This window comes from Lissotriton helveticus, chromosome 7, assembly GCF_964261635.1.
Source record: "Lissotriton helveticus chromosome 7, aLisHel1.1, whole genome shotgun sequence".
NCBI lineage: Eukaryota > Metazoa > Chordata > Amphibia > Caudata > Salamandridae > Lissotriton > Lissotriton helveticus.
The window spans coordinates 1047928983-1047950097 of record NC_136068.1 but is presented as its reverse complement, the minus strand read 5'-3'; the positions used below and the strand labels follow the sequence as shown (position 1 = coordinate 1047950097).

The window sequence follows — 21115 nt, the reverse complement described above, 5'->3', positions numbered from 1 at the left end:
AATCCAATGGAGTCCAGGATACTCCATCAAGAGAAAGTAACAAAAAAACAGGTAGTCCACTAGATGCAAACACCTTTACTGTTCCTGCTATAGGCTGGTAAGGGTGAACGATTAGTAATACATTTTTAGGCTCAAAACCTCTACAGGAGGTGTCAGACTGGGGAGGAGGGGCCTCCGCCTTGGCTAGTATGGAATGGGGAAACGATAGTAGGAGGATGGCGATATGGAATGATGAAACGATAGTAGGAGGATGGCGATATGGAATGGGGAAACGATAGTAGGAGGATGGCGATGTGGAGAGACATTCCCGATTTCCAGTAGGGTGCTTGGAAGTTAGTGAGCAACATGTGGTGCTAAATATAATCCTAAATTAATGGATTTTCTGGTGAGTAAAATTAAGTTTATGTATTTCAGCTCCGTGTTTTTCAACCCACCCCACCTCTCTAAAGCCCCAATTAACCTTTAGCCATTAATACCTACCCACCCTCCAACACACAACACTACTCAAAAGCTACTTATAAAATGGTCAGTTGTAAAACCTACCTCATGAAGCTGCTGTTGCAGATGCTGGTTTTCTGTTACAATAGCAATCTGAGCTTCTAAGTCCCGATGAATGGATCTGTAGCCAAAGTTTGGTGAGCCAATGAGGGTGAGACAGGGAAGGCTGCTTCCTGGCATGTATAGCCACAAGCCTGCAGAGGATAAAAGAATGGTAGTCTGAGCACAAATCATTAGGACAATGATGGCAGACGGCACACAACAAGGTTCTACAAACAGAAAGGTCACCTGAGCACATAACCAAAGGAATCTACGTGGCAACCTTCCCAGGCAATCTCAGCAGCAAATTGGCAGGGTACTCAACAGCAAATTTGACAAGGCAATTTCAACAAGGGACTTGACAGTGCAATTTTAACAGCAGACACAGGACGGCAAGTACCAAAGCAGGCATGATAGCTTCAACTGCAAACATGGTACCACAATGTAAACAGCCAAAAGGCAAGGTGGTCTCGCAAGCAAACTGTAAGGAAAATCAGAGCAGCAAACTACTGGAGTAGTCTCAACGGCAGGTCGGTACGGTACCTCAGGAGACAACCAGCAGAGAGACCTCAAGAGAAAACCAGCAGAGTAACTCCAACAGCAAACTATTCGAACCTTCTCAACAGTAAATTAACAGGGGAATTTCAGCAGGAAACAAGTAGGGCAATTCAAACAAAAATCTTTCATTGCAATCTCTGATGCCCTATAAATCTTGCCAACCTATTTAATGGAATGTACAATCGAAGAACAATCGAAGTCCCCATCGGATAAGATGAAAACAAAACAGTGTATAAGATATACAAGCAAATATTCCACACATACGGATCTACATACCGACAAACCATGAAGCAATGTCTAAGAATCACATACCAACTTCCACAACTAAACACACCAAACTAAATAAGTTAAATAGAAACACGAACACTCGGAGCCAACACAATTATGCATTAACAAATAACAAAATGATGTGGTAGGTTTCACTAAATTATGCAATAAAATGCAAATCATGCTGCAAGGAATGACTACTGTACGCCAGGACCCAAGGCTAGAATTAGGCTTTATTTTTTGTACTTGAATTGCGCAGCCAATACTAAACTCAAACCTCACTTAACATTTGCATCAGAACTGACCTTTATAAGACTCACCCCACCACCACTTTCGAAGTGGGATGCTAAAACACCATTTGATCTAAACGCGCAAGGATGGTCATGATCTCCTGCGATGTTCAACATCCAGCTTGTTTTCTCAGCAACATCCTTCTGGTAAAAAATAAAGGGCAAACAGTTGAGGCCCATGATACATTTGATAGTTCTGAATGCCTGACTGATTGCCAGACACTTCAAGATGGATGGTACCCATCCTTTGAGGTAAAATGATTGGATGGTCAGGCTGGTTTTAAAATTACACCCATCTCATTGTTTTCATGTTCAGCTTTCACAGAAGGTTCATGTAGTACAAATGGCGGAAAAGGAACGTTCTTTGCACTCTCTTTTTGTAGGTCTTGTACTCCTTGGTGTTTTACAAAGCTGACAGGGCCAATTGCAGAGTTTCTATGAATCACAGGAGTGAGGCAGATCATGTACCCCAAAGATTTGACTGACAGTTCCGGGTCTGGACGCTCAGCAGGGGTTTAGAAAGCTGGCCATCTATCTGATCCAGTATTTGGGGATTTTGATAAAAGGCAGCAAGTCAGAGCAGACTTTGAAGAGACGAATGGGTCCCTGGGTTATGGTGTGAAATGTTTGCGCGACTTTCTAATTGCTCTAGAGCAAAATTGCCAACATAAAGAGGGAAATGCCGTGAGTTCTGCCAGTGGATCGTATCTACCACCACCAGCTCGTGAGGATGGATTAGATGTAAGTGTCTTTGATCAGACTCTTTCTGGGGATGCAGCAACACAGGGCTCTTCAGAGGTTAAAGATTAAGATTCTGATGAAAGTTTTATGTTACGGGATCCCATCTCTCTTTCAAGAGAGAGAATGATGACTTCAACACATGGCATAGAACAGGAGAGCAATATTTTGGACAAGTCTGGGTGCGTGCCAAAGTCAAACAAAAGCAGGACTGACTGAGGAGTAAGGTGTGGGAAGATTTGGGAAAAAGCTGGACCGCACACCCCTTGCTTGCAGCTCCTCCAGGTTCTTTAATGACAGAGTGATTGACAAGGAACAGAAAGAGCTACTCGATCCTTCTGAAGACAGACAATGTGTCAGCTATGTGGTACAAAAATCTCTGAGATACCAGGTCCCATCTCTTGGCACTGTTGACCAAAGATTTCTGGTACTATTGCTTTATCATAGCAGAATATTTGCCAGAAAAGTCAAAGGCAGATTGTACTCTCATCATCTACAAGTTCTCAGCGATTGAAGCTAGCACCTGAGGTTTACTAGACGCTGATGGACTGGTATCATCCATTACATGGGGACCACTTGGATCTCTTTTCTTCCAGGCCAAATGTTTAGCTTTCAGTTTGGTTTTCTTCAACTGAGGGCAGACCTGGACACGATGGCATTAGAAGCATTTATGCAGGATTGCGGCCAATACACACTACACATTTCTGCCTTTTGTCACAATACAGAGTTAGGCCTTACAGGTGAGGGGAAAGAATGTGTAGTTGGTGTTGGTAACACCAAGTTGGAGGTCACAAGTACAGTTTGCAATGTAACTAACTTTCTTTTCCTGTCCTTCAACAGCATCAATGGATTCTGGCAGGAGGATCCATGCTACTGATGATGTGGAAGAGGTCTTGTGTTGATGCCAAGTCTCAGAGATTTTGAGACAGGTTTCAGAGTTCATTCAATGAGCCTGGGAAGAGGGAAGAAACGTGAACTTTAGGTTAGCTTGGTAACAAGTACTTCTTTGGTGCTTGGCGAGAGTTTTGCATTGCATTGGGACACGTTACACCAGTAATGAATTTCTAGGCAGAGTTGGCTGGGAAGAGGTGGTATATGGGTATAGTGGGGATGTTGGCCTACCGGATTGTGAATTCCTTCAAGTCAACCATTTCTGATTGTTATTTTCTGGTGTAAAGAAAGCATCCCTTAATTTGTAAATTGTTGAAGGGGATTTAGTTTACAGCTTCTCCTGAGCAAATGCATTATCAGTGGAACAAGTAACTTAACATCAGTAATGCTCTTTCTGGCCGCATAATCCTTATCTATTTATTATTTCCCAGGCGTCCGACAACATTTTTCAGCAGTACATCTGTGCACTGGTAGGTGCCAAGGTGTAGCTCCACATTGACAATGTTCAGATCTGGAAATAACATGCAAAGCCCACAGAGGTGCCACACCAGCATGCAGACGCCAGTTGCTTTTGAGAATGTCTGCGCACCCAGACGCAGAGCCACAAAAGCAAATTGGCACGATCAGTGTGCAGGTTCTAGACTTAGTATCTTATTAATTGTTAGAGTGCAATCACAGAATGGAGAGGATGAGTGGGTCAGTGAGGAATCTGCTGCTAAAGAGATCCTCTACCAGGAAGAGCATTACCGAAGGTAAAATGTTCTTCTGATAGAGAGTTCTAGCCATAGATTCTTCACTTTTTAAATAGATACCTAAGCATTACATACTTGAAGGTGGGCCTGCGAATAGACTCAAACCAGAAAATCCTGCAGAATCGAGGGGGCAAAATGCCCATCACGGTGGATCTGACTGTCCAAAGACCAAACAATAGTGCTTTGTGACTGTATGGAGGGATGCCCATGTAGCGGCCTGGCAAACATCTAGGACAGGGCATCCGCATGCTAACGCAGGGGTGGCAGCTTTAGCCCAGATAGAATGAGAATGCAGTTCTTTCGAAAGTTGCCTTTTAGCCAGTGCGTAGCGGTTCTCATTGCAGTGCAGGTTCCAAAAGGAGATGGTTTTCTACAGCACTGCCTTGACTTTTAACACGCCAGAGAACCCCACAAAAAGCTAACTCAGTGTTCTCTGGTACAATCTATGTAACAGCTCCGCCCTCTCTAAGGGTCCAAGTTATAGGGTCTCTCCCTCTTATTAGAGGGGTGAGACAGCACATAGACCGTTTGCAGGATATTAGTTTGACCGACTACAGGAAGCTGGCTCTGTATATACTATACCAAAATGAGGTATAGTGTGCACAGAGTCCAGTGGAACCCTAAAGGTAGGCAGAGGGAAAAGTAGATAGCACCTTACTCTCTATTTGTGCTAGTGTGGGCGAGCAGTAAGGCTTTATCACAGCATTTGCTCTCCACACTCAGGCATCAAAGACACTCAAAGACTAAACTCAGACAAATTTGTTTGTATAGAAATATAATTTAATTATATTTATTTTCTAGAACCAAGCAAGCCTCGTACAGGTAAGTGTAAATGGTACTTTTCAAGACAGGTTGAGTAATACAAACAAGCTGACTGAAAAGGACTTTGTCACAGGTTTGTAAATACCTCCAATACAGTGGAAATTACTGTTAGATTACTTTTGATTGCCTTTTAGATTACTTTATGGTTTACTTTTTCTACTCCATGTAATAAGCCTAGATATCACACTGGGACATTTCCTAGAAAAAATGTAAGTAAAGCAGTTTTTAGATATTTGCAGTTTTTCAAGTTCTTATACAAAACCAACTCCACACACAGCAATTTTCACAAGAAAGCAGTCAATGCAGTCCTATGGGAGGGAATGAGGTTATCAGCTTCAAGGTAAGAACGTAAGGTTGGGAGTTGGTTTTCTGGGGTTCGAACCAGGTTTCCCCCAGGGTCAAGGAGGCACTCTTAAAGCACCCTCAGCGGCACTAGGGCGGCCGGGAGCAGAGTGCAGAGGCCCAATGTTATCCAATGGAGATGGGGGGGCTCCAGTTGGTGGCTGCTCACGAGCGGGCCACAAGGTTGTGGGAGCAAAGCTCCTGGTGTTAGGCTCAGGGCAAAGGGGGATCCGAGTTAGCACCCAAAGTACACCCGCAGCAGCGCAGGGGCAGCTGGGTGCAGGGTGCTGTTTTGGCGTTGGGTGCCCTGTTTTCAATGGGGATTCTCTGGTTGCAACAAGGACTGCAGGCTCGGGGAGGAAGATCTTCTGCAGGTGACCACTGGTTGAAGAGGTAATTTGGGATGCTGGGACACTGTTGGTTGGGCCACCCAAGGCCGTGGGATGTCAGGTGCAGGGGTACCTTTAGGCGTTAGGTTTTCTTACCAGCTCCGGTCGTGGTGATCCTCCAGAAAGAGTGCAGGCGTTGATTGGACATGCGACGCAGGTCAGATTTCACCAGGTCATGATTGCCGGGGAGACCGCCGCGTGGTGTTGGGCCTCTCGAACTCGGCCCGTGGCCATTGGGTGCAGAGTGGTGCAGACTTGTGGATTTGGCCGGAGCCATAGTCTGTTGGTGAGCAAATCTGGTGCTCACGGCAGACAAAGTCTTGGGTTTGGAAGGCAGGTCCTTCAGGTTCTTGAGGGCTGCTAGCTGCAGAACACCAGGATTTTGCTGGAGCAGGTTTGAGGTGTAGACAGGCCGGTAGGGCTGGTGCCAAGTCAGTGGGCGTCCTCCTCTTCCTTGTTCAGCACGGCTTTTTCGGTCCTTCTTATGGTCGGTTCTTGTCTGAGGAGGCAAGGTTCAGGGTTGCCCCTAAATACTAGATTTAGGGGTGTTACAGGTAAGTAAAGGTCGGAATGCTCTGGGTACTTTTTCATTAAATCCCACACTGGCATCAGTGTGGGTTTAATGTGCTGAGAAGTTTGATACCAAACTTCTCAGTTTTCAGTAAAGCCATTATGGTGCTGGGGAGTTCATAATGACAAACTCCCAGTACCATGTACTCTTAATGGCATTACTGCACTTACAATATCTAAGAATTGGCTTAGACATGGTAGGGGTACAGGGCTCATGCACCTGTACCCTCACCGCTGGTATAGTGCACCCAGATAGAGGGGTGGCTCACCTATGCCAGGGCAGTGGGTTGTAGGCATGGCACACAGGGATCTGTGCCATGTTGACTCTTCACTTTGTTCTGCACCAACAACACGCAGGCTGCAGTGTGTATATATATATATATATATATATATACGCTCCAATTCCTCTTCGCTTGGCAAAAAGAAGACAATACATATATATATATATAAAGGTACAGGGTCTCTAAGGGTCTCATAATAAGTGCTGCGGCCCTTAGAGGCCTTTCCTGGGGACAGTGCCCTTAGTACCTATGGTACCATATACAAGGGACTGACATGTGGCCATAGAGTGCCAATTGGGTTTTATTGTTAATGCAGTTTAGGGAAAGAACATAGGCCCTGGGTAACTGGTTGGCAGGAACCCTGGGCACACTCAGTCAAAGTACATAAACGGTTTGCCAAAAAGTGTGGATGACCATGCAAAAAGAGGTCAATTCCGCACACCGATGTGAAACGGTGTCACAACTTTTGGTAATAAGGATGCTCACATTCGCAGAATCAGTTTCTCAGGGAAAAGGTGGTATAAGGTGGGTTAACACAGAGCTTAAAGCGCACTCACCTGCTGTGCCAATTTAATGGCGATGAGGAACACTGTCTTGGGGGTGAGAAGCCGCAATGAGCAGCCGCAAAGCAACTGGAAGGGAGTGCGAAGCAGGAACATGAGGACTATGTTAAGGTCCCATAGTGGAATAACAAGAGAGGAAGGAAACAGATGTTGCAACCCTTTTAAAAATGCATTACAGCTGGATATTTAAACAATGATGTGAGATCAGGCAATCACAAAAGTCCAAAAAGTGTCCCTTAACTGTGCCCAGAGCTAAGCCTACTCGGGCAAGGGACAGAACAAACAACAAAACAAACTATCCTTGCCTGGAGGGGGCTATCTGGTGAGTGCCGCAACAAACCACAAATCTGTTCCAATGACAGGCATATGTTTTGGTCGCTCAGTGCCTGGCTACCACGATAACATCAACCACCTCCGGAGGAAGGCCGAAGGGGATCAGCTGTTGCCACTTAATCTCAAAGCATGATGGTGTAGTCTGTGAAGGCCTCGTTGCAGAGCTCGGCCATACTGCTGGACAGCATATCCTCCAAGAGGGTGTCCACATTGGAGGATAGATGCTCAAGCCGAAGAGTTCTGGATACCATACTCTCTGTGCTCAATCGGGAGCCATTATATGCTTTGGGCCTATTGGTCCGGATCTTTCTGTTATATCATTTCTTTCTTTATTTTTTAGATATAATTCATACTTTACTACTTTCACAAGAACTTAGAAAAAACGATAACGCAATCACCCCTTTCAAGTCAAGTGTGATGCAGTACAAAACCACCTGCAATAGTGAGTGGTAAGCACCAAGTATAAAATAATAAATATTCCCCCGACCCAACATATCAAAATTGGGGTCCTGATCTCCTTGAGAACTTGGGGCAGGAGTGGTAATCAGCAGAAAAGAGCCCTAAGCTGCACTTGAGGCAAAACACGTCTCCAAGAGAGAGATGCCTAGAAACTCCAAAGGGAAGAAGCGCTGACATTGGCCGTTCTCGGCTTGGGAAAAGGGATTGAGCCAAGACACTCCTCATTTGCAGAAGCAATCTTGTGCCACCTCCTGGTGCAATTGCCACTCATGATACACTAGCCGTGGACCGCTAAGTTTGTCTACCCTCTCATTCAAAGAGGCGGTCAGGTGGTTCACCACCTGGAAGATCGTGTGGTGGTCCAGCCATGTCCAGAGGAGCAGAGTCTTCGGCCACAGGGTACGTGACCCCCACCAGCCCGATTTGTCGCAATTCCAAATGGCAGTGGTGTCCGTGAGCGCCTCCCTTTGAGAGATGTAAGGCAGGGTTTCCACACCAATTGGGTGGCTTTCTTCTCCAGAAGGTTGATAAGTTGCTGGGACTCTGCTGAAAACCAGAGACCTCTGATCACCACCTCTCCTAGATGGCTGCCCCAAACCAAAAGTGATGCATAGGTCATCACTGTCTGATCTGGGAAGGGTAGGGAGACGGGTCTGTAAAAGAACCAATCACAGTCAAGTAACCACACAACAGATGTATTTGAGTCTCCTCCGAAATCTGAATGTAGTGGGAGAGGTTCCATTGATGTTGGGCCCACTAAGAGAATTCAGATCCTACTGCAGAGCCAGCATATTCAACCCAGTGCACTCGACCAGCAGGATGCAGGAGGCCATCAGTCCCAGCAGTCCCAAAGTTGACCTCCCTGAAATTCAGGACAGAGGCTGAAAGACCAGTATTGTAGCCTGAATGTACTGGACTCTTTTACCTAGGGGGAAACTGAACAGTGCCCTAAGGAGGAGTCAGGTGTAACTTTGGAATATTGATAGTGTACCGCAAAGACTACAGAAGGTTCACAGTAGTCTGAAGCTGGTTGAAGACTGCCTGGGACGAGCCCGTATTCAACAGCCAGTTGTCCAGATATGGGCAGACTGGCACCTCTGACTTCCGAAGGTATGCTGCCACCACAGCCATCACTTTGTGAAATCCAGATGGGTGTTGGTGAGACCAAAGGGGAGCACAGGTAACAGAAAATGTTCCTGACCCAACACAAAGTGCAGGTAGTGCTGATGGCCCAGCAGGAGGGGTATATGGAAATAGCTGTCCAGCAGGTCTAACGCCATTCAGGGTCGAGGGCAGACCAGACCTGGGCCAGGGAGAGCATCTTGAATTTCCCCTTTCAGAGGAAGACGTTCAGAGGGTTCAGGTCTACATTAGGACAATGTATCCCATTCTTGGCCACCAGAAGTAGCAGGAATAACAACAAAGTCCTACTTCTGGCACTTGCACTCTCAACAGCCCCTTTGGCCAAAAAGGCCTTTCACTTCCTTCGGTAAAATGGAGGAGTAGTTCTCCATCCGTCGCTGGGAGGTGGGTGGAAGGTGCAGAGGAGAAGTGAGGAAGGGTAAGTAATATCCCCTGCGAACGATCTGCAGGACCCCGCCTATCTGACGTTATAGCTTGCCAACCGAGAAAGAGTTGCTGGATCCTGCCTCCCACCAGGTGACTGTGTTCCCTTGTGGGCATGCTGAAGAAATTTGGTAGATTGGGCCACAGGTGGCCAGTGGACTGGGCCTGTAGACCATGGTTGGGGGAGAGGGGCAATGGGTACAATGGCCTCTATTGCAAAACTGCTGGGTTCTTTGCAGAAACTGGACATGCTGAAGTATGAGGAAGCTCTAGCAAATCTGCAAAAGGAGCAGTAAGGGTGGTATGGTTGGAGAGGAGGGGCAGGTATTAGCTGTGCTCTACTTAAATTGCTCCAAAGTGATATCAATCTTGTCCCCAAACAGGAAAGTCCCATTGAAGGGCATGTCCATAAGGGAAAACGAGACCGCCTGAGAACCCGAAGGATCACAGTCACGCTGGCCAATGGCTGGTTGTCCAAGCCACAACAAATCGTGAACTTGGCTGCTTCACAACGGCCTCTGATAGACTGAGCAAGGCCAGGTTGGATATTTTCAAGAACACCAGAGAGGACTTGAGCCACTGAGTCAGAAGGTTTGTTGGAATAGCGTCCCAGGAGGCAGCTGCTATTTCCGATCGGCGAGCCAGGCTGGTGGAAGAACAAACGTGCTTCCCAAATGTCTCCACCCATTTAGACTCTGTATCAGAGGGAGTGGTAGGAAAAGTGTTGGGATGACACCTGCTTGTGGAAGGGTGCTCAGACAGGAAGGCAGGTTGCCTGGAGCAGGGGGATGCTGTCTCGAAAATGTGTGTTGACTTGAAGGCCCAAGTAAGGTTTGCCCAAGCCCCCAAGGAGGTAATCTGTTAGAGCTTCATGAAATTGTAAAAAGGGCTCAGAAGAAGTCTGCCCCATCTGTAGAACTTCAGTCAATATGTTAGTTTTGACCTCTAAGATGGGGAGCTAATGACCATGGAATTCAGCCGCCCTAAGCATCACCATGGCATAGGAAGCTTATTCCTCTTTGACCGGGCAAGGAGGTGAGAGAAGGCCAGTTTCCAAGGAGGTATCAAGTCCAATGGCCTCCTGCAAGTCATCATGATGGGGTTGAGTGAACTCATCACCAGTGACCATCATTGTCCGAGTCGGTCATGAAAAGTGAGGGTAGAATCTGTTGTTTTCCTTGCGGAGGTGGCTGACCAAGTGGAGGGAGTAGTGCCTCAACTGTCGTTGGGTGCGGCTTGGGTCGAAGTCAGACTGGTGCCGACTCTGACAAAAGCAGTACTTTGGGCATTGCCTCATCTGGCGTCAATAGATTCGGTCCCGGTGTCAAAGTCCCTGGGACTGGTGTGGAACGTGGCGCCAGAGGCTGGGTCCAGACTGGAGCCAGAGGCGTCATGACCGGTTTGGAGGGTCCAACTGGCGCCATGGGTGAACCCACCAGATGGAGGGCTCTCAACTTCTTGGGGCCCAAAGGCAACACAGAGGGAGTCGGCATGGATATGAATAGCTGCAGCATTACTGCACATAACTCTTTGATTTGTTGTGGAGTTGAAGTCTGCTCTTGAAACTCTGGTTGTGCTAGAACCAGTTGTGGGATTGACTCGGAGTTAGACAACTCCAGTAGCGAGATCAAGAGCCATGGCCCCGCCTCCACGCTTGTACAGATGAATGAAAGTTGCTACGATTTCTAGTGTATTTTTTGGAGCTTAAAGGATAATTTGATCACAGAAAATTGTGGTCTCTGGAGTGGCTTTAGCAACTCCTGAAGCGGGAATGGGACCCAACCTTGGACTTGGACAGTGGCTTAGATTGGTCTTGAAGAGTTTTCCTATGCTTGGTGATGTAGAATTTTGCATTGCGGTCCCGGATGGCTAGCGAGTTCATTGACGTGCATTCCCTGAAGAGCTTGGAGCCGTGACTCGACCTCCAACACCATGATGGGGATCCGTCACAGAAATTGGGCTGGGGCAGTCCCTGCAGGGCCTAAAACCTGTTTAGGGGTTGACATCCCTTTCATACAGAGAATTTGGAAAAATATTGAGTTAAGTTTCTCTGACAGAAAAGAGAGCTCGGGATTTGCATCTGTTGGCGCGGAAATAAACAAACTGATGCCAGGGGTAGGACCTATACAGGGTCCACACCTCATTTACGGAACGGCTTCAGTGCGGAGCCGCATAGCTCCACATACTAGCATGTAGATGTAATGCTGAAAAAGTTTCCAGATCTATTCTGACAAATGGGGAATATCAAAAGGAGAGGAATCTGTAACTAGAAGTCTCTATCAGAAATGGGATGCTAAAAGAGCTCCACATCAGTAGGATAGCTTGAAACACAAACATCTATTAAGAAGATTTTGGGTAAGCATACAAAGTTAATACACTCGATTTCTTGCAAGAGTGCATGTTAAGACATGATTTGAAAAACAACTTACTTAACTTCAGTAACAGTCTTTCTGGTGGCTACTCTATTTAATCTCAGATTCACCTAGTAAATATTCCCCAGGTGTGAAACAAAGCACAAATGTTTAATGCAGCACTCCTGCGTGTCAGTACGTCGCATTGTGTGGGTCCACGCTGACATCATTCTGCTCCGGAAGTGATGGGAGGAGTCGCCTATAAGAGCCCCTCATGTGCCCAGTCATTTGGTTTCATAGGCTGTCTGTGCCCTCAGACCCAAAGTCGATCATCAGGTTGGCATGACCAGTGTGCAGCTCTTTAGATTAGGACATATTTAGATGAAGAAAGTGCACAGTTCACAGAACGGGGAGGTTAGAAAAACATGCGGTTTGATAGACTATCTACCAGAAAGATCATTACCCAAGATAAGTAACTTCTTCTGGTGGATACTTCTAACCTCAAATTCCTCACCATACGAATAGATGCCATGCTGGTACCTCCCCTGGTGGTGTGTGTGTGTTACTTGGCTCAAAGCAAAACGCCAGTAAATGCTTCCCCTTTCAAGGCAGAATAGATTCTATCCCAGCACATGCACTTACCCAGCCTTAGACTTGGCATTTCCCTCCAGACATGACGGTTTTCATAAGGAACTGAGCTGCTCAGCAGCTGTTTTTCTTCCCATGGTACACTGGACTTCAGAAGCCTTGTAATGTTTGCATGTGCCAGACCTTGCAGGTAACAACACTATGCGTAAAATTTAAATATACTACCGTGTTGAGTTCCGAGGAGGCCATAAATGAAAAGGCTGAAACACGTCGACCATGTCTATTGAGTAGTTTGCCACTAAATAAACAAGCATTGGTAATGCATTGGTTTCATCCTATGTAACAAATAGCGAGCTGTTTTCATAATTTATCGTCCAGGAAAAAGTAAGAGCTGCCCGACAGGTAATAAGGAAGTGGAGAGGATGTGGCGCAATTGCCAGAGCTGCTGGCTCGAGTGCTGGGGATCCTGGTTCGAGTCTCGGCAGCGCTGCACAACATCCTTTGATTTTATGCAAATCATTTAATCTCTCCGGGAGATAAATTGTAATATAAATATGCTGCAATAGTAAAAGGCAAAACTTTATGAAAATATAGTTCCACCAAAGCAGATGTTAACAGTATTTTGGCAGCGGGAAACTGATAAGAGACGCAGACTATGAACAAGCATTAGTAAATGCGCGAAAATATGCTACAGCCAATAGAAATGGAGGTAAGGTAAGTGGCAGGCACAGGAACAAATGAGAAGCCAGGATAGAGAGGAGGGGGGATTTAAGTCCCTTTTAGGTTTATATTAAAAACAGGAGATTTCACAAGCACAGCCCAAGCGCTGTTCAGGCAAAACCTAAAAAGGGCATACCCAGAAGTGGTTGTTAAGCAAATTAAGTGTGATTCATTGTGTCATCTTATCCTCACGGCCTATTCTCAAACTACCTATGGACGTCCCATGAACTAAGAACCTTTTTGACAGAATATCACAATGACTAGGCCAGTGTGAGTCTCATGTTTTTTATGAGGTTTCTAAAAAGAATATAAATACATTTGTGCTTTACAAGGTGCACTTATAATCTCATAAATTGCTCATGCATCTATTTTTTTTCATTGGATTGTGCACTTTTAAATAACTTTATCCAGTAATAATTGCTAAATGAATTTGGTTGCTCACTAAAAAGTAATACTATTATTGCAGACTACGTATTTTTTGGGTTAACCGATCCCTTTAGAGAACCCAATTAGGTTGAACATTGCTTTGCCAGGTTCTTTAGGGTCATTCGGGACTCAAACCAAGGAGTACTGCAGGGTCGACAAAGCAAACTGCCCCTCTATATGGACTTGACAGATGAGGCAGTAAAGCTTTCTGAACATATGTACCGATGCCCACGTAGCTGTCTGACAAATGTACAAACAGGTAGTCTGCGTGCCAATACAGCGGTAGCAGCCTTTGCTCTGGTGCAATGAGCCTGCATACCTTCTGGAGGCTGCATCTTCACCAGGGAGTAGCAGATCTATATGCAGAGAACAATCCATCTGGAGAGGATTCACTTTTCAATGCTTTTGAAAGATTTAATGGTCCACCTAATGTTCTTTGGTGTGATCAGTATATAAGCTTAGTGTCCTCTTAAAGTCCAAACAATGAAGTTTCTTTCCTTCCTTAGATGGATGGTGTGGGGCAAGGAATTCAGGAAGGCGGACAACCAGACAAATGAAATGGGGTGATGTGAGAAAGTGGCTCTATATATCCTGGACCAAGATATGGTACAGGGTGTATAGAGTCCCCAAACCCCAGAGGTATAACAGAGGTTAAAGTGTGACCTTACTCTCTAAAGTGGTAGCTTGGTCGAGCAGTAAGGCAGTATGAGAGGACAGTGTAAATCATTTGTTGTACACACTCAGTCAGCAAAAGGTTTCACACACGCAAAGACTGAACTCCAGGCCAATTGTTTTTATATCAAAGATATAGTTTTATTTTTAGAACCAACAGGTATCAAAAATATACTGTTCTTAATATGAGAGGTCTCAGATGAGTACTTTGCAAAAAGGCAAGACATTTTGTAAACACAATAGGTACAGGGGTTGCAGTAGGCAACACAATTCTAAACACAATTTAGCATTGAGCTCAATGGGTTTCTCTATATAAATACAGCTGATTACTTAATAGATTACTCTGGTAGTTCCAGGACTGAATCTAGTTCCAGGACTGGACCCTAGATTCAGTCCTGGGATCTGAGCTGAAAACAGTTTAGTAAAAACGTTTTTGTTATTGCAGTGATTTTTAAGAAATATAAAGCTATTTTAAAAGTTCACACTTAGAAACTTTTCAATGAAAAACTGGCAATGTTATCCAATGGGAGAAAATTCAGGTTGCAGTTAAAGTATGATCTCGTTACTTTTGTAATCCAGTACTGGGCTCCTAGGTCCAACACTGGGGTCTCAACTTAAAACCTGTTAGTAATTACGTTTCAGAATTTGGTATGGTTTTTAAAGAATATTTCAAGTTTTCAAAAGTAGACAGAAGAAATTTTACAGAAAAGCACACAATGGATTCGTATGGAGAAAATTCAAGTTACTAGTAACCCCTGACTAGGATTACTTTTGCAGTTCAGTACTGGTCTACAAGATGCAGTACTGGCTTCTCTCCTGATCACAGTGAGTACTTAGAATTAGGTTGATTTTATGGGAATATTTTAAGTTTTCAAAACTTCACACGTAGAAGATTTTTCGAGTCAAACCAGTCAATGTTATCCAATGGCAGGTAAGTGAATTACTGGTTTCCAGGTGAGTACTCGGCTGGGGAAGTTAGGGTTCTGGGCATAGACTCAGGGGTCCCCCAGGGTCAGGTAGGCACAGGGGCGGCCGGATGCAGAGGTAGTGAGGCCCAATGTTATCCAATGAGGGGCAGGGGGCCTCCGGTTGGTGGCTGCTGGCTAGCAGGCCACGGGGCTGTGGGAACTGGGCTCCTGGTCACTTGCTCAGGGCAAATGGTAGGATAGGGCACAGGATGCGCTGCAGGGGCACTCGGGCGCTCGGTGCAGGGTGCCTTTGAGCCGTCGGGCGCTCAATGTTATTCAATGGGAAAGGTAAAAAGGGAACAAAGACTGCAGAATCGAGGACGGTGATTCTTCAGGTGCGACCACCACTTCAAGAGGTAAGTTGGGATCCTGGAGAAGGGGTAGGTACCCCAAAGGGAGGCACAGGGGGTCGCAGGGTGCAGGGGTGTCTTTGGGTGTCGGGAAATCTTACCCTTGGCTGGTCGCGGTTGGAGGAGTCCCTGGTTCTGAGGCTGCAGGCGTCGTCTGGTTCGTCGAGGAGGGTCTTTGGGCACAGTACTTCGGGTCCCAGTCGCTGGGGGACGTCCTCGTGGTCTTGGATCACTCGGGCATGGGCCAGGCTCGGTGGGTGCAATGTGGGCAGGTCTTGAGCTTCCTGGCTGGCACCAGGGGTTGTCTGTTGAAGCAGAGCCTCTGCTTATGGGAGTCCCGTCTTTAAGAGGGTCAAGGCAGGCAGGTATTCCGGGTGTCCCAAGGTTGCTGTCCGCAGGAGTCGCCGGGATTAAGCAGGTTCCAGGATTGACAGGCCGGTAGGGCTGGGGTCAAGTCAGTGGGTGTCGTACTGTTGTTAGCAGCTGCACGGCTGGTCTTCTTCTTGATCTTCTTTCTTCTTTTCTTATCGGGATCTGAGGAAAGAAGGTTCAGGGTGCCCCTTAATACTAAATTTAGGGACGTTACAGGTAGGGCAAGGGCAGGGACCAATAGGTCCCTGTCCTGGGGTGGGTACACCCCCTAGCCTGCTCCTCTCCTGTGGGAGGGGGGCAGGAGCCTAGCTGTGATTGGGCAGGGCTCCCCATCATCAAGATGGCCGGAGCCCGGGGTAGTGCTTCAACTCGCCTCTTCCACCTGAGAGGGTGGGGTTTGCACAGGCTGCATACCCCTCTTCCGGACGTGGGGTTTTCCGCCAGTCTTCCCGCCAGAGTGGGGTTTGGAACTGGTGGGGGCCAGTTGCAGAGTACAGCAAATGGTCTGGAGAAGCTCACAGAGGCAGCATGCCTTTGAAGCTTCCTCCTGCCCATCCTGTGGGAGGAGACCAGGCTTGGGAGAGCGGGGGGCTCTCCACCTGGGGGTCCAGCACCATGTCTGCTGCGTGGCAGCCTCTGCAGCCACTCAGACCAGATGTGGATTGTAGGTTAGGTTTTCAGGGGGTATCTCTAAGATGCCCTCTGGTGCATTTTACATTAAACCCCACACTGGCATCAGTGTGGGTTTAATGTGCTGAGAAGTTTGGTACCAAACTTGTCAGTCTTCAGGGTAGCCATTATGGTGCTGTGGAGTTCGTAATAACAACCTCCCAGCACCATATACTCTTAATGGCATCACTGCACCTACAGTGCCCAGGAATGGCTCTGGGTACTGTAGGGGCACAGGGCTCGTGCACCTGTGCCCACACCACTGGCATAGGGCACCCAGCTAGAGGGGTGACTGAAGTATGCCAGGGTAGTGGGTTCTGTGGGCATGGCACACAGGGATGTGTACCATGTCGACTCTCTGTTTAGTTCTGTACCTAGACACTCAGCCTGCAAAGGCAGTGTGTGGGTATCCGGGTACAGGGCCCCTAAGGGTGACACAATAAGTGCTGCAGCCCTTAGGGGTCTTCTCTGGTCACCAGCCCCATAGCACATAGGGTACCATTTACTAGGAGCTAATAGGTGGCCAGAGATGCCAATTGGGTTTTGTTTCACTATAGCTTTAGGGAAGGAACACAGGCCCTCGGTACCTGGTTGGCAGGAGCCCAGGGCACACTCAGTCAAAGCACATCAGCAGTTCAGCAAAAAGTGGGGGCATACCAATGCAAGAAAGATGGCACTTTCTCACAGGTGACCACTCTTGGTAGAAAGGAAGCTTCGGTCCTCAACACAAATTGATCCAGAAAGAATGTTGTATAAGGTAGGTTCACAGAAAAAGCCTGTAGCTCGAACGCACGCCTAGTCAATTGTATGACTGAGAAAGACCATTTTCACTGTCATAGGTGTCAAGGGACAACTATGCATCAGGTCAAAAGGGCTGACAGCAAAAAAGTGAGAACCAAGTTCAAGTCCAACTGTGGCATCACATTTTTTGGTAGGACAAATGATGCAAACTTTAAAAAAATATATCATCCCAACAGGTGAATTAAAGAAGGCTAATCAGACAACCGCAACAAACAGGCAGAAAGAGTCCATAAATAGTCTTCGGCATTCCCACAAGGCAAGCCCTTGTTGGGCTAGGGACAAAATAAACAACAAAACTTCAGACAACTTGATTGTACTGGGTAATTTGTGAGATGAAGCACCAAACCACAAAGTTATGCCACCAACAGGCATATATGAGTTTTGTGGAGAAATGCCTTGCTGCTAAGATGACATCAACGATCTCAAAAGAAAGGTCAAAAGAGGTCAACTGCCACCCCTTAATCGCCAAGAATGGAGGTGTAAATTGTGCATGCCTGGGTACAGTATCTTGCTCCTTTCTGTGACAGAAGATCTACCTTAAGCAGCTGCTTTATCGAAGGTCAGATGCTCATGCCCGGGACTTCCAGATACCACACTCTCCTGGCCCAATCTTGTGCCACTAGGGGACTTGGGCCCGGTCACCACTTCTTCAAAATGTGCCACTAGGGGACTTGGGCCCGGTCACCACTTCTTCAACACGTGGGTCAGGAGAGGCAGTGGGAGGAAGGCATACAAATGTCCTGAGCTGCAATCTAGACAGAAGGTGTCTCTCAGACAGGGCTGCTTTGGAAACTCAAAAGTGCTGAAGTTGCGTCTTCTCAGCTGCAGCAAAAAGACCGAATCAGGGTTCCCCCCACTATTGGGGGACACCCTCTGCCACCTCGAGGTGCCCCAGCCACTTGAGATGAGCTAAGTGCTGGTGGCTAAGTTCGTCTACCCTAGAATTTAAAGATCCTGCCGGGTGGTTTAACACCAAAGAAATGCCAAGGTGGTCCAGACACTTCCAGTAGCGTATAGCCACCCGAAACAGGGCCCAAGATTCTGCCCTGCATGTTGCAGTACCAACACACGTTGGTGTTGTCTGTGAACACCTGTGCCAGCATTCCTCTGATGGTGGGCAGGAAGGCCTTCAATGCTAAACAAATCACCCTCAACTCCAACAAGCTGATGTGGAGTGGAGTCTCTACCAGAGACCAGTTGCCTCTGATCTCCACCTTCCCCAGGTGTCCTTCACGAACAAGTAGTAATGCATCCCTGGCCATCACCAGGTCAGGGAGGAGGAAGGAGAGGGCTGCTTCCGTTACTTAATATAAAATACTTTTTTCTGCTACAATGAAGATTCAAGGACAGATATCGTAACTTCCAACATTTCGGCTAATGTATTTACCACACACCCAAATATTATAACAAAACTTTTTTTTACTATACGGATTATGTTAATTTCATCATAACTAAAATATATTAAATGTAAACAAAACACCAAGAACAATTTACCAGGAAGTATTGATAAAGACCTACACCCACCAAAGTGATAATTCAGAGTCCAATGAAGAGTTATAAACATGATCCCTGTTGTCTCGAAACCACCTCAAATTTGTCAGAGGTATTAGTTCTATTTTCACATCCTCCTTGGACGGCGTACAGCAGTGAAGAAATTAAAACTGCTGACATAGGTTTTGGTGGAACAATCCTTTAAACACCCAACCTTCATCAGGACTGCCCATAGTCTAGCAATGGGTTATAGTGGAAGAACTTTAATCCCATCAATTGGCTGTAAGGCAATCCAAGTCAGCTACAAGAAAAACCAGAATATGCAACTTAATGTGTGTTTGAAGATATCTGTAAATGTAGGTTACATCATGAATTAATATACATACGCATGAACAATCATATATATTCCACAACAAATATATATATATATATATATATATATATACTTGAAGATGAAGGATCACAAGAAAACAACAGCCAGCCAGGGCAAAATTCTGGATCCCAAAGGATACAATGAGTCACAAAGAAATAAAATATCCAAGAAAGAAGTGACTCAAACAGATATATTCACCAAAGAACAAAAATATATTTCCACTACAACGTTTCAGCTTCCGCCTTCCTCAGGTAGTTTCAAGATGTTAAGCTCAGTGGCTGCACAGATGACACAGCTGAATTTTCAAAAAGCATCATGAGTGAAGATTCCATTTGGAATGTGGAATCAATGCAGTCCTGAGAGTTCTTGAGATATGCAGTAATCAGGAGGTATTGTCAGTAATGTTCAGTCCATCTGGATGCAATGATTTTAAACGGTAACATTTTATTGAGTTTGATTGATTTTTTTTATATATATATATATATATATATATATATATATATATATATATATATATATATAAATTAAAATTGAGAGAGAGTCCGCTGAATCTTAGAGAAGCTGGTCACCTCTTCCCCTGTCTGTTGTTGGGAGAGTCAATATTATCAAGATGATGCTGCTCCCCAAACATATATAAGACTATATATATATATATATATATATATATATATATATATATATATGTTGTCCTCCAAACGCCCTTGCGCTCAAGTGTGGCACTCGACATCGTCCCATCAGTGTTAGCCTCTTGCAGCCTGCCAGCCTTGCGCCCAAATTTTTCAATACATGCAGCTGACGCGTTTCGAGGCAATACGCCTCTTCTTCATGAGCTTGTGCACGAAGGAACAGAAAAAGACACCTGTATTATCTTGGCTTCTTTTATTGGACCTGCCTTTAGTGGGGCGTGGTTACCAGTTGCACGTCTTTGGCATGCTGGTAATCGTAGTCCTGCCACACCTATCTTCACATGACGTGTGTATATATATATATATATATATATACACACACGTCATGTGAAGATAGGTGTCCTGCAGGTTCAAAGCCTCCATACTGTCTTCAGGGTCTAGGATAGACAGAACCTGGGCTAGCATAAGCATCTTAATTTTGTCCTTCCATAGGAAGGTGTTCATATGGGGAAGTTCTAAAATAGGAGAGAATGCCTCCATCCTTCTTCAGCACAAGGAAGTAGCGGGTCTAACACCCAGTTCCAATCTCCATGGCCGGAACCTTCTCTAGGGCTCTTTTGAACAAAAAGGACTGCACTTCCTGTTGCAAGATGGAGAGGTGGGCCTCTGTCGGCCGCCCACCCTAAAGGTAGTGAGATATGTGACAGGGTAGAAAAGAATGAGGCGGCCTCGGCCCAACTAACAATTTCGAGGAAACATTTACCTGCATTAATGGCCTGCCACCCTTCGAGACAGGGTGCCTGTGTGCTGAAAACCCCCTAAATCAGTTTTGCAGCTGCTAGGTGGTGCAAAGGATCAAAAGGGTTTTGTCAGGGGGCGGACCATACAAGATCTGACGCAAGCATTAGTGGGGGTAATCGATCTTGCTTCCCTACATAAACTTCCAATGGCGATTATAACATTAGATGCCACTAAGGCATTTGATCGTGTAAATTGGATATATTTGGCTAAAGTTCTGGAAAGATGCAATTTGGGTAGGAATTTCTGTAGATCCATATCTACATTTTACCATGCCCCAATAGCAAGACTTTTGATAAATGGTAGTCTTTCAGCACCCATAAAAATCAATAGAGGTACAAGACAAGGGTGTCCTCTTTCACCCTTGCTTTTTGATTTATATATAGAATCATTGGCCGAAAAAATTAGACAAGATCAGCATATTCCATCATTCAAATATAAGAACTGGGAGAAGAAAGTGTCTCTCTATGCTGAAGGCATGATGCTATATACTTCAGATCCAATTAAAGCGATTCCCCTTATTTGTAGTGCTGCTGTTCAGTTTCGGCAAAT

General features: G+C 45.9%; 1 protein-coding gene across 5 annotated transcripts in view; it reads right to left on the bottom strand.

Moving 5' to 3' along the window:
• PGS1 (phosphatidylglycerophosphate synthase 1) overlaps nucleotides 1–21115 on the bottom strand; it is a 649148-nt gene that overhangs the window by 270738 nt on the left and 357295 nt on the right. For all 5 annotated transcript variants that reach the window (XR_013598742.1, XR_013598743.1, XM_078653897.1 and 2 more), the window contains exon 8: nucleotides 544–692. Coding sequence is in view for 3 of the 5 variants with exons in the window: in XM_078653897.1 (XP_078510023.1) it covers nucleotides 544–692 (149 nt within the window). In the remaining 2 variants the exon portion in view is untranslated. The remainder of the gene's footprint in view (nucleotides 1–543; nucleotides 693–21115) is intronic.